Source organism: Scyliorhinus torazame, chromosome 5 (assembly GCF_047496885.1).
Source record: "Scyliorhinus torazame isolate Kashiwa2021f chromosome 5, sScyTor2.1, whole genome shotgun sequence".
NCBI classification, from domain to species: domain Eukaryota; kingdom Metazoa; phylum Chordata; class Chondrichthyes; order Carcharhiniformes; family Scyliorhinidae; genus Scyliorhinus; species Scyliorhinus torazame.
Window position 1 is genome coordinate 252,955,887 of NC_092711.1, and position 27,410 is coordinate 252,983,296.

Below are 27,410 nucleotides of genomic sequence, written 5' to 3' on the forward strand. Positions count from 1 at the left end.
TATCATCCTCAGTGTGGAGTAAAACACGCATTTTGTTGCTATTGCACTTCACGATGACCTAATATGTGCAAGGTTGGATTTTCCGTTTTCATAAAGGTGAAGACATCACATCACAAAGGAACTAGCTGACGTCTGCACTTGGAATGCACATTACCCTCTCCTCCTATGAACTTGGTTCAAGTGGGATTGTGAGGACCAAGCAGCTTTCATTTTGCATGAAAGGTAAGCAAACGTGGTGGGTGTCGCGAAGGTCGGCTGGCGTAGGTTGCAAAGTATGGCCAGTTGGCAAAAGTGGGTCCCAGGGAATAAAGTTTGAAAAATACTGTGTTCCAAGGTCACATGGTACAGCGGACATTTTTGCTACCTGTTAAAAATATAGTAAACTGCTGCAAGCAGACAGAGCTCCACAACAGACCTTCACACAGGGAGAGAGGGATCAACAAGCACAGCCATCAAATTATTGTAATCTAGTCTAAGGGTAACGATGCAGCTCCTTAAAAAAAATAAGGATCCCCCTCTCTCCGTCTATCATGGTTCCACCTTCAAGCTTACTTGAAAAAAAACAACCTTGTGCAGATCATCTTGAGGAGCCATCACAAGAGCTGAGACATCTCCGCAATTTCAAAGTCTTCACTTCAGACAACGTAACAATGTGACTATGAAATACAGCTCTACATCCAAACAGAGACCGAGATCAATTCCATTTTATTGTTATCTTCATCTATACCTAGGTTTATATGTATGTGTGTGTGAGAGAGAGAGAGAGAGTGAGAGAGAGTGAGAGAGAGAGAGAGAGAGAGAGAGTGAGCTATCGGGTGGGATCTCCGGTCCCCCAATCGCGTTTCTCTTGGCGGTGTGCCGTTTGCTGGCAGCGGGATTCTATATTCCCACCGCTTATCAACGGGAGTTCCCACTGAAGCCAGCCCACACCGCTGGGTGCGCTTCCAGCAAGAAAAGAGAATCCCAACGGTCGGAGAAGTCCAGCGATTGTTTACTTCAGTAACCTACACGGAAAAGGTGTAAAAACTAAACTAAACTTCTCTTTTTTTTTTTAAATACAAAAGATTTGCTTGCTGGGTAATTTCAAATTGATTCACTCACTCCAAGAGTAAAAAAAAGCCCACACTTACACAAACAAGTAACATTAATCACGGACAATTAAAGGTAACTTCTTTAAATTGTTTATGACACTAGTGTGGTAGACATTCATTAAATGTACAAAAACAGCTAGATCAGCTCAGCCATATATTTTTCATTCATATAGATGAGGGGCTGGATTCTCTGTTTATCGGACTATGTCCCCACACCATCGTGAAAACTGTGGTCTTTTAGGCCAGGACAATGGGTGTCAAAAGGCCACAGATTCCCTGTTTTGCTGGGGGCTAGCAGGCAGCTGTCGTAGAGCTCGCAGCTCTAGCTGCCGATACAACCCTCGGCACTTCCGGGTCAGAGGTTGAACATGCGCACGGTGGTGGCCTCCAGCGGCCGTGCCCTGCTCCATGGCGGACTCAGCCCGCAAAACTGGACCGGCGAAATAGCGCTCCGCATCGGCTGCTCGCCCGCCCCTGACCGCCCGCACACATAGCCCCCAGTCCCGAATGAAGCCCCTCTTGCCCTCTGATCAGCCCTCCCCCGGACTGAGTCTGCAGCCACCACCCGAGGTTCCCAAACGGCAGGACCATATTAGAGCCAAGTCGTTGGGAATTCGGCCAGTAGGGGGTGGAGAATAGCGGGGCGGGCCTCAGGCAATGGCCTGAGTCGGGGGATACTCGGCGCATGGATGTTCGGGGGGGGGGGGGGAAGAGAACAGCGAAATCGGCACCGGTCCCGATTTTGTGCGTGAAAACGGATTCTCCGCCCCGTCGCTGAACACGATTTTGGCGTTGGTGTGCGGAGAATCCAGCCCTTGCTGTTGACTTTACTATTGGTCAGAATTGTAATTGGAGACTTCGATCAGATTATTGTCCGGATCTCTGAAATAGACTGAAGTGATAGGACCCACTGCTCCAGTTCGCTCAATCGGACCTTCTTCAATGTCAACTCCACATACCTGTATACAAAATATCAAGAATCACTGGAAATTATTATCATTTACAAGAAACCGTGACAATGACTAACGTGACCAAACTTCATTATCTAAGTTGCTCATTAAGCAAATTCACATCTCACTCCCTGTAAACACATATTCAGTAATGATACATAGAATCCCTACAGTGCAGAAGGAGGCCATTCGGCCCACTGAGTCTGCACCGACCCTTCGAAAGAGCACCCGATTTTGGCCCAATCCCCCACCTGTAACTCCACCCAACCTTTGGACATTTAGGGGCAATTTAGCATGGCCAATACACCTAGCCTGCACATCTTTGGACTGTTGGGAGGAAATCGGAGCACCCGGAGGAAACCCACGCAGTTACGGGGAGAATGTACAAACTCTACACAGTCACCCGAGGTCGTTATTGAACCTGGGTCCCTAGCGTTGTGAGGATAGCCACTGTGTCACTGTACCGCTAATGATTAGTAGAAGTGAGAATGGTGCAAACAAGGCAGAATCTTGTACAACTGTAACTACTGAAAAGTTTCATCTGCATATATCAGAAGCACGGTAGCACAGTGGTTAGCACTGTTGCTTCACAGCACCAGGGTCCCGGGTTCGATTCCCGCTCGGGTCACTGAATGTGCAGAGACTGCACGTTCTCCCCGTATCTGCATGGGTGTCCTCTGGGTGCTCCGTTTCCTCTCACAAGTCCCGACAGACGTGCTTGTTAGGGTATTTGGACATTCTGAATTCTCCCTTTGTGTACTCAAACAGGCGCCGGAGTGTGGCGACTAGGGGATTTTCCCAGTACCTCGTTGCAGTGTTAATATAAGCCTACTTGTGACAATAATAAAGATTATTATTTTTAAAAGCATCATAAACGTAAATCATGTTTTCCACAGCAAAATTTCATGATATCAGGAATAACATTAGGTAGGATTCCCGGGCACGGAGTCGCAGTGGCTAGCTCTGATGCTTCACGGCGCAGAGGTCCCAGGTTCGATCCCGGCTCTGGGTCACTATCCGTGCACTGACTTTTGTGCACTTTCTCCCCATGTCTGCGTGGGGTTTGCCCCCACAACACAAAGATGTGCACGGTAGGTGGATTGGCCGTGCTAAATTGCCCCTTAATTGAAAAAAATTAATTGGGTACTCTAAATTTTTTTTTAAAAAGTAGGATTCCTGCTTATATTGAGTTTTTGAATTATTTCATTCCTATATGCCATTTACAATAAGAGATCTTGAAACTCTTCCTCAGTGATAGTAAAATTGTGAACCCGTTACTCTGTGATTCCTACTCCCATTAGGTTTTCCAACACTAAAGGAGAGCAGCTTAATGCTTCAAATAGGTTGGGGTTATAACTTTATTTCTGACTTTTGTTTTCCAACTGATAATTTATTGAAAACCTCACTAACTAATGTGATGAACTCGTACAGATCATACGTGAAAACTGCCTTCAATGTAAAAACTAAACTTCTGTTGTATTGTTTAAACTTTTAAAATCTCCAGAGTGTCTATTCAAACAGTGCATTCAACAACTCAAGCTCTTGAGTTGATATATGGGTTTTATGGTAAAGGGAACGATGCTTCAAAAACCTTCTCTGTGCTTGCAGTCCTCCAACATTTTACAGAATCTCCCAAGCATTTGGAGTAATGAGGCTCTCAGATCTGAAAACTTCCAAGTTTACTTTGCACGCATATAAAATACTGTTTGACTAACCTTAAGATGTTCCATCACTTTACGGATCGGCGTTACTGTAATCAAACACAGATCTATGGATCCTGCTGTAGGTTTGTGTGCTTTTGGCTCAAATTCCTTACCGACTTCATGCAGGTTGAATTTCTGATTCCCAAATGAGAGCGCTTTGCGGTTGTCCTGTTGTAAGAGTTGCATTATCATAAAAACTTAGTTATCAGCATTCTTGAAATAACGTTTTTCTTTTTTTTCAAATAACAAGGTGACAACATTGGCTCAATTATAGCTCTAAATCAGAAGGGCATGGGTTCACCTTTTACTCCAGAGCCACAAGTGTTAGATGCATGCATTTGTAAGGTGATTTTCCTGCTCAAATGCTTTACATGTAAATAGGCTAGGTTTAGAAATTTGCATTTGGAGATACCTATTGCTGTCAACTGTTAAGTTTCAAAAGGGAGTAAAATACATTTACATCTTGCAAAGATTTCATAAGTAAACAAGAGAAGGTTATTAAATTTAATTTGGCCCAAAAGTGGTGGGCTTGGAAAAACATGAAAGGTTTTTATATTTGGAGAAGTTTAAAGAAGTTTCTGAGGCCAATGGAATCTTAGATACAAAGTAAGAAGGATATTTCAGGTGAAATTCTGAGAGTTGAGGGATTGGATGTGCGAAGAAGACCTGCCCACAATATCTCTGGGCTGGAAGATGTACAGTTTGAATCATCCATCCCAGTCTTGAGGCTGCAAAAGGCAGTCTTGTTCTGAACTCTTGGATTTACATAGCAGAGTGGCAATAAGTTTGAGAGGTTGAGTGGTCCGCCTTATTAAAGCAACAGCAGCTTTACCTTGAGGCAATATTACTGGATTTCTATAATTAAACATCTATAAGGGAGTGTTTCCTGGATGGTGTTTACATGTCGATCTAACCAAGTAACGAGTTTTGTAGGATATTTTAAACAGTGTAACTGTAATCTCGATTGCTTACATTTTCTTTTCTTATTAATGAACATTTCACATTTAATTTTTAAATATCAAAAGTGTTCCTGGGTTTTGTGTTACTGAGAGTATGTTTTCTTCTCATTTTCAGAATACAAGCAAAAGGGTATGGCGCAGTAAGCCAAATTTCTTTCTGGGATTTTGTTTGTCAGCAATTAACTTCTGCTGAGGTCATAACAATAGGAATATAGGAAATAGAAGTAAATAAATAACCTAAATTGTCACAAGCAGGCTTACATTAACCTTGCAATGACGTTACTGTGAAAAGCCCCTAGTCGCTACACTCCGGCGCCTTTTTGGGCCTTGTTCTGCATCACAAACCAGCTGTCTAGCCCACTGAGCTAAACCAGCCCCCCTTCAGAAGTAGGGATTGGTCATTCAGCCCCTCAAACTCACTCTGCCATTCAACTAGTTCATAGCTGATCATCTACCTCAACATCATGATCCCATATCCCTTGATATCTTTAACCAAAGAGAAAATGCTGGAAAATCTCAGCAGGTATGGCAGCATCTGTCGGGAGAGAAAAGAGCAAACGTTTCGAGTCTAGATGACCCTTTGTCAAAGCTAAAGATAGAGAAAGTGGGGTGCTAATGGCAGTCCCCAGAGAGAACAAAAGGTGTGAAAGGCCAAACAGCAGAGAAACTAACATCAGAGGGTAAACTGTGACAGATGTAGATGTGGGGGAAGTGGGGAGCAATGGGGAGAAAGGGTAAGGAAAGGTGGATAAGATGGGGGGGTGGGTAAATATACATAAAGAAAGACAAGAGAGAAAGTAATAGAACATAGAACATTACAGCGCAGTTGGTAAAAGAAATGCTTTTATCCCTTGATATCTTTAATCCTCTGGTAATAAAAATCAAAAAGCATTTATCTTTCTAGTTGCTTGCTGCACCTGCATGTTAGCTTTCAGTGACTCATGAGCAAGGACACCCAGGTCCCTTTGCACATCAACACTTCCCAATCTCTCACCATTTAAGATATATTCTGCATTTCTGTTTTTCCTACCTATTAAGACGCAGGAAGCCGAAAGGTAGGCTGAACAGTTGTTTTCCTTTTCGTCACGAAAGCTCTGTTCATGGCAGCAAATATCTGTACACAGTAAAGTCCCTTTGGGACAAACAATACGCCGGTCCCTGTCCAGGCCGCCTTTTGTATTATGTTCTTTTGATCCCAATTGGGCAGACCTCTGCCCACTAGAAGGGAAGCTTATATTCCACCAGTCCCACAGAGAGCTTTCTGTGCTGCTTTGCACACAGTTGTGTTTCTGCCAGTGGTGGGTGTGGATCAGGCAGCGTATAGCGGTTTGTGGACTGCCTTTTTCAAGGCGATCTCCAGAGAGATACTGCCGGGGTCTGGCTCTGGACACAACGTGGTCTGTGAGTGCAGACGCTTCTGTGTCCATCTCCCAGCTCAAGTTGTCCTCATCTGAACGATCCAGGCCTTGGGCCATGGCTGGTTGCACACCTTGGCTAAGGAGCGGTCCATGAGGTGGTGGAGATACAGACATCACTGGCTGGGCATCCTCTGAGGTGGACTCTCGTCTCTTAAGATGGTCGATCTGGGACTTCCGGGTGCGGCGATGACCAGCTAAGTCGCACGTTTCGGCAGCTCCCGGTGGAAAGGACTTTTGGGCTCTTAATAGGAGCCCCAATGGCAATTTTAACGGCTAAAAACACTGTGCGGTAAACCAGAAGGGAATCCCCCCTGGACACGGATGGAAAAAGGAGAGGAAAGTGGCCGGATTGCGGTGGATCCTCTAGAGCAGCGGCCAGGAAGGCAGGCACAAAGCAAGATGGCGTCGGAAGGAGGCAGTTTAATATTGGGCCCTGACCAACAAGAGTTCCTGCGGCATTGCGTGGAAGAACTTAAAAAGGAGATGAAGAAGGAGCTGTTGGCCCCGATATTACAGGCGATTGAAGGGCTAAAGGAGGAGCAAAAGACCCAGGAGCTTCGGGTCGTGAAGGCAAAGGCTGCTGAGAATGAGGACGACATACAGGGCCTGGTGGTGAAGACAGAGATGCACGAGGCACAACACAAAAGGTGTGTGGAAAGGCTGGAGGTGCTGGAGAATAATGCGAGGAGGAAGAATTTAAGGATTCTTGGTCTTCCCGAAGGTGCAGAAGGGGCGGACGTCGGGGCATATGTGAGCACGATGCTGCACTCGTTAATGGGATCGGAGGCCCCGACGGGCCCGTTGGAGGTGGAGGGAGCCTATCGAGTTATGGCGCGAAGACCGAGGGCTGGAGAAATTCCTCGAGCCATAGTGGTGAGATTTCTCCGATATAAGGACAGAGAGATGGTCCTCAGATGGGCAAAGAAAACTCAGAGCAGTAGGTGGGAGAACGCGGTGATCCGCGTATATCAAGACTGGAGTGCGGAGGTGGCGAGAAGGAGGGCAAGCTTTAATTGGGCCAAGGCGGTGCTGCACAAAAGGAAGGTTAAATTTGGAATGCTGCAGCCGGCAAGACTGTGGGTCACACATCAAGAAACACCACTACTTTGAAACGGCAGAAGAGGCGTGGACATTTATTGTCGAGGAGAAACTGGAATAAGCGGGCTAGAAAAAGAACGTTTGGGACAAAGTGGTGGGGCGAATATGTGGGGTGAAGAGGGGGAAAAGGGGGGAAGAGATGATTTCCCAAGTTGTTAATCCTGCGACCCTGTAACTTTTCTCTCTTCCCCATGTCGTGGGGCAGGGGGGGAGGATGAGGATGAGGAGCTGGGGGCGCCGGCCATTGGGGTAGGGGCCAAATGGGAAGCGCGGGCTTTGTTCCCGCACTATGGTAACCATGGCGGGAACAGGGAAGCAGGAAGGAGGGGGCCTCGCACAGTGGGAGCCGAGGTCACGGGGGGAAGCCGAGGTCGGCCAGAATTTGCTGACTTCTGGGAGCAACATGGGGGGTGCAATTACGCTAGTGAGGGATCTAGCGGGAGAGGGGTGGGGGGTGGGGGGGGGGGGGTTAACTGGGTTGCTGCTGCTGGGGAGAAGGGGGAGCTGGTATGGGGTGGGGTGGTCGGGGCGGGAGGGCGCCGCTGGGGGGAGATACGGCTACGTGGGAACCGGGTGAGGAGCTGGATTGAAAAAGGAGATGGCTAGTCGACAAGGGGGGGGGGGTAAAGAGCCCCCCAACCCGGCTGATCACGTGGAATGTGAGAGGGCTGAACGGGCCGATAAAGAGGGCACGGGTACTCGCACACCTAAAGAAACTTAAGGCAGATGTGGTTATGCTGCAGGAGACGCATCTGAAACTGATAGACCAGGTCAGACTACGCAAAGGATGGGTGGGGCAGGTGTTTCATTCGGAGCTAGACGCAAAAAACAGGGGGGTGGCTATACTAGTGGGGAAGCGGGTAATGTTTGAGGCAAAGACCATAGTGGCGGATAGTGGGGGCAGACACGTGATGGTGAGTGGCAAATTGCAAGGGGAGGCGGTGGTCTTAGTGAACGTATATGCCCCGAACTGGGATGATGCCAACTTTATGAGGCGTATGTTAGGACGTATCCCGGACATAGAGGTGAAGTTGGGAATGGGTGGAGATTTTAATACGGTGCTGGACCCAGGGCTGGACAGATCGAGGTCCAGGACCGGAAGGAGGCCGGCTGCAGCTAGGGTGCTTAAGGACTTTATGGAGCAGATGGGAGGAGTAGACCCCTGGAGATTTAGTAGACCTAGGAGTAAGGAGTTTTCGTTTTTCTCCTATGTCCACAAAGTTTATTCACGGATAGACTTTTTTGTTTTGGGAAGGGCACTGATCCCGAAGGTGACGGGGACGGAGTACAGGGCTATAGCTATTTCGGATCACGCTCCACATTGGGTGGACTTAGAGATAGGGGAGGAAAAAGAACAGCGTCCACCCTGGAGAATGGACATGGGATTATTGGCAGATGAGGGTGTGTGTTTAAGGGTGAGAGGGTGTATTGAAAGGTACTTGGAACTCAATGATAATGGGGAGGTTCAGGTGGGAGTGGTCTGGGAGGCGCTGAAGGCAGTGGTTAGAGGGGAGCTGATATCTATTAGGGCACATAAAGGAAAGCAGGAGGGTAGGGAAAGGGAGCGGTTGTTGAAAGAACTTCTGAGGGTGGACAGACAAAAAGCGGAGGCACCGGAGGAGGGACTGTACAGGGAAAGGCAAAGGCTACATGTAGAATTTGACTTGTTGACTACGGGTAATGCAGAGGCACAATGGAGGAAGGCACAGAGTGTACAGTACGAATATGGGGAGAAGGCGAGCAGGTTGCTGGCCCACCAACTGAGGAAAAGGGGAGCAGCGAGGGAGATAGGGGGGGTGAGAGATGAGGAGGGAGAGATGGAGCGGGGAGCGGAGAGAGTGAATGGAGTGTTCAAGGCATTTTATGAAAGATTATATGAAGCTCAGCCCCCGGATGGGAAGGAGAGAATGATGTGCTTTCTGGATCAGCTGGAATTTCCTAAGGTGGAGGAGCAGGAGAGGGTGAGACTGGGAGCACAGATTGAGACGGAGGAAGTAGTGAAAGGGATTGGGAGCATGCAGGCGGGGAAGGCCCCGGGACCAGACGGATTTCCAGTTGAATTCTATAGGAAATATATGGACTTGCTGGCCCCGCTACTGATGAGAACCTTTAATGAGGCGAGGGAAAGGGGGCAGCTGCCCCCGACTATGTCAGAGGCAACGATATCGCTCCTCCTAAAGAAGGAAAAAGACCCGCTGCAATGCGGGTCCTATAGGCCTATTTCCCTCCTGAATGTGGACGCTAAGATTCTGGCCAAGGTAATGGCAACGAGGATAGAGGATTGTGTCCCGGGGGTGGTTCATGAGGACCAAACTGGGTTTGTGAAGGGGAGACAGCTTAATACAAATATACGGAGGCTGCTAGGGGTAATGATGATGCCCCCACCAGAGGGGGAAGCGGAGATAGTGGTGGCGATGGATGCCTAGAAAGCATTTGATAGAGTGGAGTGGGATTATTTGTGGGAAGTGCTGAGGAGATTTGGCTTTGGAGATGGGTATATCAGATGGGTACAGTTGCTGTATAGGGCCCCGATGGCGAGCGTGGTCACGAATGGACGGGGGTCTGATTATTTTCGGCTCCATAGAGGGACGAGGCAGGGATGTCCTCTGTCCCCATTATTGTTTGCACTGGCGATTGAGCCCCTGGCCATAGCATTGAGGGGTTCCAGGAAGTGGAGGGGAGTACTCAGGGGAGGAGAAGAACACCGGGTATCTCTATATGCGGATGATTTGTTGCTATATGTGGCGGACCCGGCGGAGGGGATGCCAGAGATAATGCGGATACTTGGGGAGTTTGGGGATTTTTCAGGATATAAATTGAACATGGGGAAAAGTGAGTTGTTTGTGGTGCATCCAGGGGAGCAGAGCAGAGAAATAGAGGATTTACCGTTGAGGAAGGTAACAAGGGACTTTCGGTACTTGGGGATCCAGATAGCCAAGAATTGGGGTACGTTACATAGGCTCAATTTAACGCGGTTGGTGGAACAGATGGAGGAGGACTTTAAGAGATGGGACATGGTGTCCCTGTCACTGGCAGGGAGGGTGCAGGCGGTTAAAATGGTGGTCCTCCCGAGATTCCTTTTTGTGTTTCAGTGCCTCCCGGTGGTGGTCACGAAGGCTTTTTTCAAAAGAATCGAGAAGAGTATTATGAGTTTTGTGTGGGCCGGGAAGACCCCGAGAGTGAGGAGGGGATTTTTGCAGCGTAGTAGGGACAGGGGGGGGGCTGGCACTACCGAGCCTAAGTGAGTACTACTGGGCCGCCAATATTTCAATGGTGTGTAAGTGGATGGGAGAAGAGGAGGGAGCGGCGTGGAAGAGATTGGAGAGGGCGTCCTGCAGTGGGACTAGCCTACAAGCTATGGTGACGGCACCGTTGCCGTTCTCACCGAAGAAATACACCACAAGCCCGGTGGTGGTGGCTACATTGAAAATTTGGGGGCAGTGGAGACGGCATGGGGGAAAGACGGGAGCCTCGGTGCGGTCCCCGATAAGAAATAACCATAGGTTTGTTCCAGGGAGAATGGATGGGGGATTTGGAGCATGGCAAAGAGCAGGGGTAGCACAATTGAGAGATCTGTTCGTAGATGGGACGTTTGCGAGTCTGGGAGCGCTGACGGAAACATATGGGTTGCCCCAAGGGAATGCATTTCGGTATATGCAACTGAGGGTTTTTGCGAGGCAACAGATGAGGGAATTCCCGCAGCTCCCGACGCAGGGGGTGCAGCTTAGAGTGATCTCAGAGACATGGGTGGGGGATGGTAAGGTGTCGGACATATATAGGGAAATGAGGGATGAGGGGGAGATCATGGTAGATGAGCTGAAAGGGAAATGGGAAGAAGAGCTGGGGGAGGAGATTGAGGAGGGGCTGTGGGCTGATGCCCTACGTAGGGTAAACTCATCGTCCTCGTGTGCCAGGCTAAGCCTGATACAATTTAAGGTGTTACACAGGGCGCATATGACTGGAGCACGGCTCAGTAAATTTTTTGGAGTAGAGGATAGGTGTTCGAGATGCTCGAGAGGCCCAGCGAATCACACCCACATGTTCTGGTCATGCCCGGCACTACAGGGGTTTTGGGTGGGGGTGGCAAAGGTGCTTTTCGAAGGTGGTGGGGGTCCAGGTCGAACCAAGCTGGGGGTTGGCTATATTTGGGGTTGCAGAAGAGCCGGGAGTGCAGGAGGCGAGAGAGGCTGATGTTTTGGCCTTTGCGTCCCTAGTAGCCCGGCGCAGGATATTGTTAATGTGGAAGGAAGCCAAACCCCCGGGTGTGGAGACCTGGATAAACAACATGGCAGGGTTTATAAAGTTAGAACGGATTAAGTTCGTACTAAGGGGTTCAGCTCAAGGGTTCACCAGGCGGTGGCAACCGTTCGTCGACGACCTCACAGAAAGATAGAGGGAATGGAAAAGAAGAAGACAACAACAGCAGCAACCCATGGCCCAACAGCTGCTGGTGCTGCCCCTGTCAAGTTCCTGTAACGAAAAAGGAACCTTGCTAGTCACATGTCCAAGGAGCCAATGACCTGGTTCCACATGCCCCGTTTGAATGTTTGCACCATCCTGGTTCTGGAAGCGTATGCAATGGTTCGCTCTGTGCTATCATCCCATTTATGGGATAACACTGGCCCAATGCCATATGGAGAGGCATCACATGTGAGAACGAGCGATCAGGACGATCATAGTGGGCCAGCAGCTTGGAGGATAACAGCTGTCTCTTAATCCTGCGATGCCTCCGCTTGTGGAGCTACCCAACCCCAGTTTTTTTAACAAGACGTGAAGAGGTGCCAGCAGAGTGGCAAAATTTGGAACAAACTTCACGTAAGACCTGGCAAATCCCAGAAACTCTCTCAATTCCCAGAAACTATCTCAATTCCCTGGTATTTTGTGGAGTCTGGGCCCCTTTTATGGCCTGGACATTTTCCTCCACAGGGTGAAAGCCATCTTTATCCACCCAGTAACTCAAGTACATAGAACATAGAACAGTACAGCACAGTACAGGCCCTTTGGCCCATAATGTTGTGCCAACCTTTTATCCTAAACTAAGATCAATCTAACCTACACCCCTTCAATTTGCTGCTGTCCATGTGCCTGTCTAAGAGTCGCTTAAATGTCCCTGATGACTCTTGACTCCACCACCTTTCCTGGCAGTGCATTCCATGCACCCACCACTCTCTGTGTAAAGAACCTACTTCTGACATCTCCCCGCTACCTTCCTCCGATCACCTTAATATTATGTCCCCTCGTGACAGCCATTTTCGCCCTGGCGAAAGGTCTCTGGCTATCCATTCTATCCATGCCTCTCATCACCTTTTATACCTCTTATCAAGTCACCTCTCTTCCTTCTTTGCTCAAGTGAGAAAACCATTAGCTCCCTCAACCTTTCTTCATAAGACATGCCCTCCAGTCAAGGCAGCATCCTGAACTGGACACAATATTCCAAGTGTGGTCTAATCAGGGTTTTATAAAGCTGCAGCAAAACCTTGCGGCTCTTAAACTCAATTCCCCTGTTAATGAAAGCCAACATCCATACACCTTCTTAACTACTCTGGTAATTGAAGGATCTATGTACGTGGACCCCAAGATCTCTCTGTTCCTCCGCACTTCCAAGAATCCTGCCTCTAACCCTGTATTCAGCATTCAAATTCAACCTTCCAAAATTAATCACTTCACATTTATCTAGGATGAACTCCATCTGCCACTTCACAGCCCAGCTTTGCATCCTGTCAATGTCCTGTTGTAACCTGCATCTGCCCTCGACACTATAACACCACCAACCTTCGTGTCAACGGCAAACCTACTTACCCACCCATCCACTTCCTCATCCAAGTAATTTATAAAAACCACGAAGAGCAGAGGTCCTAGAATAGATCCCTGCAGGACACCACTGGTCACCGACCTCCAGGAGGAATACTTTCCATCCACACCCACTCGCTGTCTTCTTTCGGCCAGCCAATTCTGTATCCAGACAGCCAAAGTTACTCCCTAACTTTCTGAATGAGCCTACCATGGGGAACCTCATCAAATATAACATCTCAAAGTTTGCAGTTAAACCAAGTTAGGCGGGAGGATGAATTGTGACGAGGATGCAGGGATCTTGCAGCATGATCTGGACAGGTTGGGCGAGTGGGCAAATCAATGGCAGATGCAATATAATTTGGATAAGTGTGAGGTTACTCACTTTGGAAGCAAAAACAGGAAGGCAGATTATTACCTGAATGATTGCAAATTGGGAAAGGGGAGTGTGCAGTGGGATCTGGGTGTCCTTGTGCACCGTTGCTGAAGGTAAGCATGCAGGTGCAGCAGGCGAATGGTATGTTGGCCTTCATTGCGAGAGGTTTTGAGTATAGAAGCAGGGATGTGTTGCAGCAATTATACAGGGCCTTGGTGAGGCCACACCTGGGGTATTGTGTGCAGTTTTGGTCTCCTTCTCTGAGGAAGGATGTCCTTTCTCTCGAGGGAGTGCAGCGAAGGTTTACCAGACTGATTCCAGGGATGGCGGGACTGTCATATGAGGAGAGATTGACTAGGTTGGCATTGTTCTTGCTGGTGTTCAGAAGAATGAGGGGGGATCTCATGGAGACTTAGAAAATTTTAACGGGACTAGACAGGATAGATGCAGGGAAGATGTTACCAATGATGGGTGGGTCCAGAACCAGGGGTTACAGTCTGAGGATTCAGGGTAAACCATTTCGGACAGATATAAGGAGACATTTCTTTACACAAAGAGTGGTGAGCCTGTGGAATTCATTACCACAGGAAGTAGTTGATGCTAAAACTTTGAATATATTCAAGAGGTGGCTAGATATAGCACTTGGGGAGAATGGGGTCAAAGGCTTTGGGGAGAAAGCAGGATTAGGCTATTGAGTTGGATGATCAGCCATGATCGTGATGAATGGCGGAGCAGGCTCGAAGGGCCAAAAGGCCTCCTCCTGCTCCTATCTTCTATGTATGTATCTGTGTAAATGGTTTACTGAAACCCATATACAACACATGTGGACTATCTTTAATCAAACTATGTTTTTCTAAATAATCATAAATCCTATCTCTCAGAATCCTTTCCAGTATTTTGCTCACCACAGACAGCTTGCCTGGTTCGTTGCCAAGCACCAAGTCCAAAATGGACTGCCCCCCTATTCGGCCTATCTACATATTGAGTCAGGAATCCTTTGGGGACACACCTGACAAAATCTGATCCAACCAAACCATTTGCACTAAGGAGGTTCCAGTCAATATTAGGGACATTGAAGTTACCCATGACAACAACTCTGTTACTTCTGCACCTTTCTAAGATCTGCCACATAATCTGTTCTTCCATCTCTCTGCTGCTATTGGAGGGGGCTATAGAAAACTCCCAATAAAGTGACTGATCCTTTCTTGTTTCTGACTTCCACCCATACTGACTCAGTAGACAAATCCTCCTCGGCTACCTCCTTTTCTACAGCCGTGATGTACTCTCTAATTAACAGTGCCACCACCACTCCTCTTTTACCTCCCTCCCTATTCTTCTTAAAACATCTAAACGCCAGAACATCTAACAACCATTCCTGCCCCTGTGAAATCCATGTGTCCGTAATGGCGACAACGTCAGCACAAGTGGATAGCACTGTGGCTTCACTGCGCCAGGGTCCCCGGTTCGAATCCCCGCTGGGTCACTGTCTGTGCGGAGTCTGCACGTTCTCCCTGTGTCTGCATGAGTTTCCTCCGGGTGCTCCGGTTTCCTCCCACTGTCCAAAGACGTGCAGGCTAGGTGGATTGGCCATGATAAATCGCTCTCAGTGACCAAAAAGGTTAGGAGGGGTTATTGGGTTGCGGGAATAGGGTGGAAGTGAGGGCTTAAGTGGGTCGGTGTAGATTTGATGGGCCGAATGGCCTCCTTCTGCACTGTATGTTCTATGTCGTAGTTCCATGTACTGATCCATGATCTAAGTTCATCTCCCTTATTCCTGATACTCCTTGCATCGAAACAGACACACTTTAACCCATCCCACTGAGTGCAACTTTGCCCTATCAACTGCCTATCCTTCCTCACAAACTCGCTGCATACTATTTCTGCCTGTTCAACAGCTACCCTATCCTCTGTAGCTCTGGTTCCCATCCCCCTGCCAAACTAGTTTAAACCCTGCTGAGGAGCTCTAGCAAACCTCCCTCCCAGGATATTGGTGCCCCTTCAGTTTAGGTTCAACCTGTCCTTCATGTACAGGTCCCACCTTCTCCAGAAGGTATCCCAATGATCTGCATATCTGAAGCCTTCCTCCTGCACAAGCCCTGTAGCCACGTGTTCAGCTGCACTTGCTCTCTGTTCCTTGCCTCACTAGCACGTTACAGCTTTACTTGAAAGGCGCATTTGCTTCTCTTCAGGCGAACACCCATTTTGGAAAAATTTCTGAGATCCTCTTTCAAGTTGTCCAGGTGCTCTTTTTCAGTGGTTACTGTGATGAGTACGTCATGCAGCTATACCACCACTTTGGGTAGCCCCTGGATGATGCCTTCCAACACCCTCTGAAAAATTGCTCAGAAGATTTGAATAACCCCTAAGGGTTTTCATGGTCACATACGTCCACGATGTGATGTCAAAATGAAAATCTCTTATTGTCACAAGTAGGCTTCAAATGAAGTTACTGTGAAAAGCCCCTAGTCGCCACATTCTGGCGCCTGTTTGGGGAGGCTGGTGCGGGAAATCCAACTGAAGATATGAGTGGTTCATAACCAGATGTGTGAACGAGCACCCTCCAGCCAGTTTTGTATCTAAATCCTCCGCACACGGCATGGGGTAATGGTCCAGGCGGGATACCCTGTTTATAATTCCCGCAGAGAGAACAGACTTATCTGGCTTCATCACCAGGAACATTGGCGCGGCCCACTCCGCAAATCACACAGGGTTTATCACAGAATATTACATTTCAGAAGAGGCCCTTCGGCCCATCGAATCTACACCGACGCATGAAAGGCCACGACCTGCCCACCTGATCCCAACTTGTCAGCACTTCACCCATATCCCAGAATGTTAAGACGTGCCAAGTACTCATCCAGGTACTTTTTAAAGGATGTGAGGCAACCCGCCTCTACCACCCTCCCAGGGTAAAACGTTTTTTTCTAAAATCCCCCCTAAACCTCCACCCCTCACTTTGAACTGGTGTCCCCTCGTAACTGACCCTTCAACCAAGGGGGACAGCTGCACCCTATCCATGCCCAAACTCTCCAAGGGCTGCAACTTAATGTCCACCTTTGTGAGCAAGGCCTAAGGGACCAGTCGTGCTTTGAAGTAACTGGGCAAGATCTCTTGGTAAACATAAATGCGTGCCTTGGCTCCTTTTTTTTGCCCAGACCCTCTGGATATTTCCCCAGGACCTCATACTGGTCACTGGTGCCCATCTGGAAAATCTGCTGCAAATCAAAGCAAAGCATTCGCAGCCAATCACAGCCCAATAGGTTGGATCCCGGTCCTTGGACCACAATCAAAGGCAGCCTGACTGTTTGTTTCCCATGAGTCACAGGGGTCACGGTGGTTCCAATAATGCACAATGGTTCCTCAGTGTACATCACCAATCTGGCCTTGGTGTCATACAGGTGAAATGAAATGAAATGAAATGAAATGGTTTAGTGGCAGGGATCCCCTGCGAAGCCGGTGGAAGGTTCGCTGATCGATGATAGAGTCAGCAGCCCCTGTGTCTATCTCAATCACTAGGGGGTGCCCATTTACCTATAGCTTAACGTGAATTGGCACCACATTGGGAACTGTGATGCAGTTCAACTGTATCATGTCTTCCTCTTTGGGTTGGGCCATGTGCAAGGCCCTGGCTCAAGGCAACCTCATCGTCTGCCAGGGCGGCGCGTTCTTTGCCGATTCTGGCAGGCTTGGTTGACACGAGTCCAATGCCCGCAGCCCTACAATGTTACAATGTCCCCAATAGTCAGTGGTGGCCCTCGATCTTTGAGTCCAGATGCAGTTGTACTCTTAGTTGTGGTTTCAGCAGTGACCTGGCCAGTCGAGCAGTGCCCTTTGAAGCTGCAGGATTCAAGTACTGGGATCGAGTAACACTATGGAAACTGTAGTCCATGGAACCTTGGGGTTCCTGAGATCCCTTCTCCATGTTCTCGCGACACAGCTCTAATTCAATGGTTCTCTTCAAATCAAGCGTAGGCTCTGCCTACCTCTGTGTGCTGATGTTAATAATTCCACACACCAGCCGGTCCCTCAACATCTCTAAAAGGGATAGACCAAACTCACAATGCTCAGCCAGCCATTGGAGTCAAGTCAAGAAATCCATAAGTGACTCTCCCCGAGTCCGCACAGCAGTATTGAATCGGCATCTTGCATGATCACGGATGGTTTCGGGTCATAATGGTTAAATACCAATTCGTCAAAAGATTTTGAATCTAGTGTAGCCGGGTACGTGAGGCTTTTAATTATGCTAAAGATTGGGGCCCCACAGACAGCCAGGAGGATTGCCTTCTCTCGGTTCTCTCCACTGATGCCGTTAGCCTGTAAAAAGTACCTCATTCACTCAGTTTACTGAGCCCAATCTTCCAGGCCTGCGTCAAACGCCACTAACTTCCCAAAGAGCTGTGTTTTTCAAACGTCTGTACAACATGTTGCTGCATGACATTATTCCAGAGTGGCTGGGATGTCCAGAATCAGAATTAAAATTTATTTTACCTTGTCCCCCGTATTAAGACCCAGGAAGCTGAATGGTAGGGTGAACATTGTTTTATTTATGGTCATGAAAAGTCTGCCCATGGCAGCAAATATATATACAGAGTAAAGTCCCATTGGGACAACCTCCCTGTCGAGGCCGGCTCTATACCAAGTCTTTTTGAGCATCCACCCACGAGCAGGGAAGCTCATCTTGCACAGGTTCCACAGGGAAATCAATCAGGGTATCCTGATTGGTTGACCCAGAAAAGAGATGGGAGTCGGCCACCCGGGAAGCTAGTACGGCCTGTTTGAAAGGCCCACCATGGTGCTGTGGGACCTCGTGCCAGTTAATGTAAAGATAGAAATGTCCTCTAGTCCCCATTCCACAGCATCCACACATGCCCATGCCCCATCTATGCCACCTCATGGCCCATCATGCCCCCACACCCCACCCCATCCCCCAAGCTTCATGGTCAGGATCATAGCAAAGGATCACCTAGCATGTGAAACATTTCTAAGACAGTGAGGGTGAACTGGTGGAAGAGCTCCTAAATGTGGAAAATGTTTTCAATTCTGGATATATTTGTCTTTAGAAAAAAAATCATGACTTGTTGAGTCCATTGCTTACACAGCAATAAAACAAGTAAACATGAAGTGTGATTTTACCTTGAAAGTGACAACGTCCATCCCTAAGGTTTGAGAATAGAATGCCACAGTATCTTCAATGCTTTTTACTGTCAGAACTAGATGATCCAATCCTTTGATCTGGATTGGTGAGGCAGTGTTCTTCTGTCTGAACTGGATCAAACACTATGTAATAAATGGATATTAGAAAGAAAGTAAGACACTATGATAAGACTGTGCTTCAGTACATCATTTCTCACCTTAGAGATGGACAGTAGATGGCCTGCACCTTAGCTACATTCAATTATTCTAAGTTCCCTTGTAACAATGCATCTTGAGGAATTATTATACCTTCAGTGTTCCTGTGCCCAAACTGTGGTTGAATGAAGCGATGTACAGAGCTAGATTTAACTATGAAGCAGGGAACCAAGTTTTGAATCTCAGTTGTGGATAACGGAAATCCATTTTGAACCCTCACTATCCAGCAGTGAAATCAAGCTGCTATCATCAGGTTAAACACTTCCATAAAAAGTTGCGCTAACAAGTGCCGGGGGATTTTTGTCAACATGAAGAAAGGTGATTGTATAACAAGGAAACTTTAAAGAATGTGAGAGAAACCGTGGAATTAAAATCTATTAGTCTAACATCTGTTTCAGGAAGTTAGTGGAATCTATAATTGATTTCAGAGATTGACCACTTAAGAGAAATTTGAGCTGAATAGAGACATCCAGCATAGATTTACAAATCGGAGATAGTGTCCAACAAATCTGTTTTTTTTGTAAACGACTAAGGTCGTACAAAGGGAAATTCCTGTGGATGTCATTTCCATGGGTTTTCAGAAGGGATTCAATAAGAGCTTTGACAAAGGGTCGTCTAGACTCGAAATGTTAGCTCTTTTCTCACCCTACAGATGCTGCCAGACCTGCTGAGATTTTCCAGCATTTTCTCTTTTGGTTTCAAATTCCAGCATTCGCAATAGTTTGCTTTGATCCAATAAGGTATCAGAGTTGGGATAATGGGTGTGCACTTGAATTCGAAAGGGGTGACTCGTGATGCCTAACCAAGATCTGTACTGTTGCCTCACTATTGACGATATTTCTGACTGATTTAGATAACACACAGAAAGCCATGCATCCAAGCTTACTGATGACACAAAGATTGATGGTGTAGTAAGTAGTGCAGATGGAAGCATAAATTACAAAAAGGCATTGATAGATTAAAATTGTGGCAGGTGGATTTTATGGCAGGTAAAGGTGCGGTTACCCACCTTGATTCAAAACAAAATTGAGAATCTAGGATATCACTTTAAAATAAGAGTCAGGCCATTTCGGAGAGAAGTTAGGAAACATTTCTTCACATAAAGGGAATTAGAAGTGTAGAATTCGCTCATAAAAAGCAGCAGGAAAGTGGTTTTAGGTGGGGTGTTCTTTCAGAGGCTCGGTGCAGACCCAATGGGCTGAATGGCCTCCTTCTGCATTGTAAGGATTCTATACAGATCATCAAATAGTGGAAAAGGCTCAAGTGCTGAGTAGCATACTCCTGTATCTATATTGCACTTTCCCCTCGATGGTGGCAGGTTCAACTACAACAGACCTACTCTACACTAATTCACCAATTACCTCTCCACTCAGTTTACATTTTTAAAACTTCTTCTCAAGGCCTATCCAACCAACATAGTTATCACCTGACTTAATTCTCCACCAAGGCTCTCCACTTCCTTTCTTGAAATGACTATCGGTATGTATGTAGGTTTTTGATCAAGATCTCAATGGTTCATGCTCATTAACTGAGCAATCGCATGAAGCCAAACATGGGCTATTGACAATAAATGACAGCACAAATTGAAACCGTTTGGCCGATGATGCTCGATCTAACAACTTTCAACTGAAACAATCTGCTCCTATCCTTCACAGCTCCTTCCACAAACCCTTTTCAAATCATGATCCTAACCCACTTCAAAATGCATTTTTTCATTTTCCTCAATTACTGAAAAGAAACAATTTCATAATCTAACTTGTCCAATGCAAACTAATTTCCTGCACAGGAGACCACTCACACATTGTGCATCTACCACCTCACTGAGCTATCTATTATGTACAAACATACATTCGACCCTTTGAGCCTGCTCCACCATTCAATAAGATCATGCCTGCAAATTTCAAGGGTTTATTCAATTTGCTTCCGAAAGTTACTGTTGAATCTGCTTCCACAACCTTTCAGGTGGCACGTTTCAGATCAGTCTGCTCCAGTTGTTTTGCACACTTACATCTGTGTTCTCTGGCTAAGCTGCCATTGGAAACTATTTCTCCTTATTTACTCTATAAAAACCCTTCACGATATTGAACACTTGTATTCATTCTCCCTTTTACCATCTCTGCCTGAAGGAAAACTACTCGTTTCTCAATGCAACTGAAGAGGCATTGGATTCCAAACCTCCACCAGACCCGCTGAGTTTTTCCAGCACTTTCTGATTTTATTACCTGGGAACAAAAAATAACAGAATCCACAAATGGTCCTCAAACCAAGATTTGTACAGCCAAGACCACACGCCCCAAACTTCCCTTTTCCACAGAGCAGTGGTCCCAACCCCAGGATGTGCAGCGGGATAGGGGTGTACTGACTGAGGACTGTGTTGTTGCGGCGCCAGGGCAAGGATAGACCTTTTCTATGCTCAACATTTTATTGAATATAAATGTGAGGTAAGATTACCTGACGGTAAACGCCGTGACAACGCAATCCCGTAGAAAACAAACTCTTTAAAAGCGCCATTTTGCTTCATTCAACTACTGGAGTTCACTGTTACTTCCTGAACTGTGACTGCCCGTATTTCCTCTAATGGAAGAGCCGGCTGAACTCTCTCTCTATCTCGGACAGGTGCCAAGGCCAAAGGCGCGCTATTCATTTCCCAGAATTCACGGCTCAGCAAGATAGTCAAGGAAAACTTTACAGTTACCGATTTTGATTGCACTTACACAAATCACAAATCTTTGTTTCGTCAACTCCTTCATGATTCCCCTTTATTCTATCAGCCATAAATGCTAATTGGGAAGCAGATCAAAAAGGGGCTTTAAATAAAATTAAGGGAACATCCAGGAGAAATCACAGAATTTACAGTGCAGAAGGAGGCCATTCGGCCCATCGCGTCTGCACAGGGCCCTGTAAAGAACATCCTATTTAAGCCCACAACTCCACCCTATCCCAGTAACCCCACCTAACCTTTTTGGATACTAAGGGAAATCTGAATATAAGGAGTCCCGTGGCTGGCCCTTTGGCAATCTGGGAAAATGAAGTGGTCAGTCATTTGCATTTCTAATGACATTTTAAAATTCTCTTACTTCCTGGCCCATCCCTTAACTTGTTCTGGCACTCTGGCTATGAGTCCTAGGTCGTAGATACAGGCAACATTTTAATTGGCAGAGTGGATTTGGGGTTAAATTTCATCCCCATAAAGTTAGAAACCCAACATGATCCTTGTGTTTTACTTCTCCTTGGGCCGACAACAGCGGCAAGAGCGGAGGAGGCCAGATCCGTGGCGTCAGAGCGGTTTCGGTAGGTCCGGGATGCGGCTGCGGAGGTGGTGCATAAACCTGTTGGACTCGTGTTCTTGTGCCTGCACCTTATAAGGGACTAGTCCTGTCTGGGAAATATTTTTTTGATATCCTGAAATTTTGCTGTGGAAAACATAATTTAATTTTATGATATTTACCTCATATAAAAATTAAATGCTTCAGTAGTTACAATTGTACAGGGGTATTCCTTGTTTCCACCATTCTTGCTTCTACACATCATCAGATTTACTCAGGTCCTGTTTCAGATAAGGCAAATGTTACTCACACACCCCTTTAAACATTTGCACTTCAAACCCTGATGAGCTTTTATCAAGCTTTTCAACAATCTTAATTGGCCTCAATTGGATGGACAGTGAGAGCCTTGACCACACCTTGGTGATTATTGCTGACACCGGGATTGGCACCTTGAAATTGGCATGCCTCCCGGCACCGTGATTTTTGGCAAGCAACCAGCATAACCCCCATGAAGACCACGGAAAACCATCATTGATCTCCCTGTGGGACGGTGGAGTGTGGGGTTCCCAAATGGGGGGCAGAGGCCACCAGCGTGGGGCTTGTTATGTACTGATATAAAAACTGTGATGTGGAGATGCCGGCGTTGGACTGCGGTGAGCAGAGTAAGAAGTCTTACAACACCAGGTTAAAGTCCAACAGGTTTGTTTCAAATCACTAGCTTTCGGAGCACTGCTCCTTCCTCAGGGGAATGAAGAGGTGGATTCCAGAAACATATATATAGACAAATTCAAATATACAAGACAATGCTTAGAATGCGAGCATTTGCAGTTAATTAAGTGTTTACAGATCCAGAGATAGGGGTAACCCTAAGTTAAAGAGGTGTGAATTGATGTGAACAATATAAAAACTGGCCCAAAGCAGTGCCTGGTGAGGTTAGTTCTCCCAGCAAGGACTGTATTGGGAGCAATTTTCTGCTTTGAGTAGAACTCTGGAAATAGTTTAGTAAATTAATGTTCAATGCCCACCGGCATCCTCAAGTTACTAAATCAATTAATTTTGTTCCTAACTCTGGTAGTCTCCAGTACATTCAGCACAATAACTTAAACATCTATCATATTCTGAAAATACCCTCCGCCGGGTCGGAGAATCCCCGTAGATGGTGTGAATCCCGCCCTGCCGCTCCGACGCTGGCTGCCATGTTCTCCGCCGCCGGTTTTCGGGCGGGGGTGGGAATCATGCCGTGCCGGTCGGGGGCCGTTCGCAGTTCTCCGGGCCCTGATGGGCCGAGCAGCAGTCGGTTTTTGGCCAGTCCCGCCGGCGCCGAGGTCCCAGGTTCAGACCCCTTATTGTATCGGGGATGCCTGTGTCCATGTGGAGTTTGCACATTCTCCCTGTGTTTGCGTGGATTTCGCCCCTACAACCCAAATATGTGCAGGCTAGGTGGATTGGCCACGCTAAAGTGACCCTTAATTGGAAAAAATGAATTGGGTACTCCAAATTAAAAAAAGAGAAAAAAAGGCCCATACAATTTGCTGTGGACTAGATTTTACAGCCCTGCCAACCAGGCACATTTCCACAAAAGGTCACATAAAATTTGAGTGGTGAGCGGCACACCACAATCTCACCCACCCTCGAGCTGACCCATACATGATGCTAGTTGAGTGGATGCTGTAATCGGCAGTCTGCCTGCCACATTAAAATAAATATTTCAAGATGAACCTGTTGGAGTGCCACAGGGTTCATGTGTGCCAGGTGCATCAGTGACCCTTTTCTGCCCTCCACCCACCCCCAAAATGTCGCCACCACTTTCACTCTTCACCAGCTGACCTCCAAAACCTCCCCCTCCCCCCACTGCTCTTTTCCAGGCACTTGAATCCCTCCTGGACTAGAAGCTTGGGACTTAAATTCCCTGGTAACCAATCCTCGCTCCCCTGCTCCTTCTTGCACTCCTGATGGTGCCCAGAGCAGAGCTCAGCTACTGCCAGGAGTTCTGGAGCTACCAGCCAACCGGACTTCCTCTCACTGAGGGACAGAAGCCCCAGTCTCGACTACTTCAGCCCGTCAGTTATGTGTTATGGCTGCAGGAAGGGATTCTTCCTGGTACATCGGCTGCTGGCTGACTTGCATTCTGAAGGGGGTGCGAGCCATTCAGGCTTGTGTTCGCGGAAGTGAGCAGAGTCAAATCCAGAAGGACAAAACAGTCAAACTTTAAAACTAATACTGGTCCGAAATATAGATCCGACAACAATATCAACTTTCCAGATTTTATTCGTTTTGTTCTTCAGAAAGATGCGGTTGCGCAATGTAGCAACAGCAATTACCGGGGTGTAAGAGCTGCTGATACTTGGCCTCAATCCAAGGAGCTAGTGAAGGAACAATATGCAAATCAAGATCTCAAAGCTACCTATTTAAGGTAGAATCAACAGGGTGCCAGTATCAGAACGAGCACAATTTCGACAAACAGGGACAGGTGAACAAGTTACTAAAAATGCAGAGCAAGGCAAACAAGCTGAAAACATTCTATGGAAATAATGGCTATCTTACAGAAATCCATGTCTTAGATAAAGATCAGCTTGACCTGATGACTCAGAACTTTTCAGCCTTAGAAGATAAATTTGGTAAGTAAGGATTTGTATGACCGGGTTATTCCTTACATACAGTGTGTAGAAACTGCAGGATCTGGAAATATGGCTCCACATTTAATTCAGTAACTTTGAACATCTGGCAATAACAAATACTTCTTTAACAGTTAATTTAACTTGGCTAATTTATTATTTCTATTTTGTGTCTTTTAGGTAAAGTATACACCCAGTACAGTCTTCACAATGTGCATTTACAATACAAATGGGTAATGGATTTAGCTACAAATCCTTTGGTCCTCCAAGCCATTATTGCAGTTTTAGGGCCTAATGTTATTCTGCTTGATTCTCGGTTTATCTGTAAGTATCCAGCCTCTGATGTCCCTCACAAAAGCAATGTGGCTCCCTATGTTGCCTGGCATCAGGATATCAGGTGAGTCAGGAAACACAATGCAGCAAAATACTAAATTATGCTTCTCAATGTGGCTGTTGATTCCCTCTTGACAATTATAACTTCACATTGTTCTTTATTGATAGATACTGGGGCTTTGAAGGGGGCCCTGTAGCATCTGTGTGGCTGGCTTTGGATGACGTTGATGAAGAAAATGGGGTCTTGCAGGTTATCCCAGGTTAGAATTATAGGCAGCGTTGACTTTGATGATATTTTTCTTTTTTTGAACTCCCATTGAAACAGGAGAAGGCCCTTTCGCCCCTCAAGCCTATTTCATCAATCAATTAGATCATGGTTGATCTGGGCCTCAACTCCATTTACCTGCTTTTGTCCCATATCCCACGATATCCAACAAATATTCCTGGTCTTGAAAATTTCAACTGATCCAGTATCTATAGGATTTTGAGTGGAAATTTCAAAGGTTTTCACCCACACATTTTTATTCATTCTTGGGATTGAGCTTCACTGGCAAGGTCACCATTTATTGCCCATCCCTTAGAATGGTGGCGTTAAGCCACCTCTGATTGAATGGCTTCCTTGGCCATTTCAGAAGGCTGTTCAGGGTCAACTACATAGTTGTAGGTTTGTAAGGACAGCAGAGCAAAGTAATACTGATTTCACTCGCAAATGACCCAGTTCAAGCTTTAAATCTGTTCCCTTTGCTCTGGATTGTAACTGCTCGTGAAATCATTTTTTTTGAGTTATCACATTGAATCCATTCATCATTTCAAAGACCTCAATTAGATAATCCGTCAACTTTATGATGTCAAGGAAAATAAGTTTATGCAACATGTCATAACGTTTAATGATATTTGCAACTTTCCAATCAAATGTCACGTTTTATAATTTTATACCAAAATAATTATAAGTATTTCCAGAGGGATAATGCTGTGCTAAATTATACTTGTAGGAAGCCACAAACTAGGTCTACTGGAGCATAAAACAAGTGCTATTCCCGGAAATATGTTGACATCAAATCAGGAAATTCCCAAGCATTTGGTTGAAGCTGAGGAGGCTATTCGATGTCCTCTCAAAGCAGGACAAATGTCCGTAAGTAGACAACTGGAATTAAAAATAAATTAGACTGAAAATATGAAAAAAAATTAGCATTGTGTTTTTAACATTATTTCCTATTATTTAATAAAATTGTTTCAGATCCATGATGGCCTGACAGTACATTTCAGTGAACCCAACTTGTCAAATAGGCGTAGATGTGGCTTTGTGATCCGTTATGTCCCAACTACTGCTTATCCCGTTGATGTGAGTTTTCAACTTTTCTCCATATATAAATATTAATAGTATACACACCTCAATGTTTTGTATGTTCTTTATAACCGCCAACCATGAATTGATGTCAGGCATAGGATCGCCAATCTTCCTGATTTGCCTGCAAGCCTCCCATAGCTAACAACTGATTGCCAGGTGGGGTAACCCAGGGGAAATATACTTTGAATATAGGGTCCATTCCAACATTACTTCATGGTACATCACCTCAATTCCAGATTAATACCATTCCGCCTGCTTTGGGTTGCGAAGCCAATCTGGGGGCAGAGCTGGGACTTTTCTGGTGCAATTAGATTTAGACACAGTGCAAGAAGGATTGTTAATGCTGATGTTTGCAATTTTTTTCAGGATGCAGACAGACCCCGCTCTTTCCCTGCGACAGTGCTGGTAGCTGGAGTGGACAAGTTCAACCACTTTACAAACAATGCACCAGATAACTTTACCAAAATATTCTGAAGACGTTAAAGCAACCTCGATGAACTGTAGACGGAAACAATTATAATATATACTTACTGTAAAAGAGCTATTTCTTAATGGATGAAAGAATCAGAAATGTTCATATATTCAAGTCAAATGTTGTTATTTCTGTACAAAGATTTGGATTCTATAAATTTTAGATTTAGAAATCACTGCATCGCAAATGACTGTACATGAAAAGTTTTAAATAAATATTTTTCTGGAAATATGAATGTGGTTGGTGCTCATTGCCTCTTGTATCCTCCAATCAAAGGGTTGGTGGAACCTTCATGTCACTCTTTATTTGGACCTGCACCAAAGGGCGAGATTCTCCGGTCCTCCAGTCATGTGTTTCTCGGCGGAGCGTTGTTCGCTGGCGGGGGGATTCTATCTTCCCGCAGCTTGTCAATGGGATTTTCCATTGTCAGTGGGAAAAGTGAATAGCAATGACCAGAGAATTCGGCCAATATTTAACTCCCAGCTCATTTCACATCAATGCTTCTGTCTTCCAGTTCTTGGCTACACCTTGGTCATCATTTATCTTATGAAGCAGACAGAGGTTTTGTTCTTTATAAGGGTAAAAGTAAAATTTCAGATAGCCAAGACCTAGCCCATCAGATTTGCAGCATTTTGCAGAGTT

General features: G+C 46.2%; 2 protein-coding genes across 2 annotated transcripts; one reads left to right on the forward strand and one right to left on the reverse strand.

The window, feature by feature from the left end:
• Positions 1–1,165: 1,165 nt before the first annotated feature.
• glod5 (glyoxalase domain containing 5) lies at positions 1,166–21,340 on the reverse strand. Its single transcript, XM_072505355.1, has 4 exons — positions 21,186–21,340; positions 18,519–18,662; positions 3,757–3,912; positions 1,166–2,050 (listed from the first exon to the last, which is right to left on the reverse strand). The coding sequence occupies exons 1-4, from the start codon at positions 21,243–21,245 to the stop codon at positions 1,922–1,924; spliced, it is 489 nt and encodes a 162-aa protein (XP_072361456.1). The 5' UTR covers positions 21,246–21,340; the 3' UTR covers positions 1,166–1,921.
• A 3,088-nt stretch (positions 21,341–24,428) lies between these two features.
• On the forward strand, positions 24,429–26,997 carry LOC140422772 (probable alpha-ketoglutarate-dependent hypophosphite dioxygenase). Its single transcript, XM_072507700.1, has 6 exons — positions 24,429–24,618; positions 24,796–25,012; positions 25,117–25,208; positions 25,941–26,080; positions 26,186–26,290; positions 26,663–26,997. The coding sequence occupies exons 1-6, from the start codon at positions 24,489–24,491 to the stop codon at positions 26,768–26,770; spliced, it is 792 nt and encodes a 263-aa protein (XP_072363801.1). The 5' UTR covers positions 24,429–24,488; the 3' UTR covers positions 26,771–26,997.
• Positions 26,998–27,410: the final 413 nt, after the last annotated feature.

Bases quoted from the DNA above. Each gene is read 5' to 3' on its own strand.
- glod5 (XM_072505355.1), bottom strand. From the start codon at position 21,245: ATGGCGCTTTTAAAGAGTTTGTTTTCTACGGGATTGCGTTGTCACGGC. The intron at 18,663-21,185 runs GTAATCTTACCT...TTTATTACATAG, and splicing joins GTCACGGCGTTTACCGTCAG to TGTTTGATCCAGTTCAGACA. The intron at 2,051-3,756 runs GTTAGTCAAACA...TTTTGTATACAG, and splicing joins AAGTGATGGAACATCTTAAG to GTATGTGGAGTTGACATTGA.
- LOC140422772 (XM_072507700.1), top strand. From the start codon at position 24,489: ATGCAGAGCAAGGCAAACAAGCTGAAAACATTCTATGGAAATAATGGC. The intron at 25,209-25,940 runs GTTAGAATTATA...TTATACTTGTAG, and splicing joins GGTCTTGCAGGTTATCCCAG to GAAGCCACAAACTAGGTCTA. The intron at 26,081-26,185 runs GTAAGTAGACAA...AAATTGTTTCAG, and splicing joins TCAAAGCAGGACAAATGTCC to ATCCATGATGGCCTGACAGT.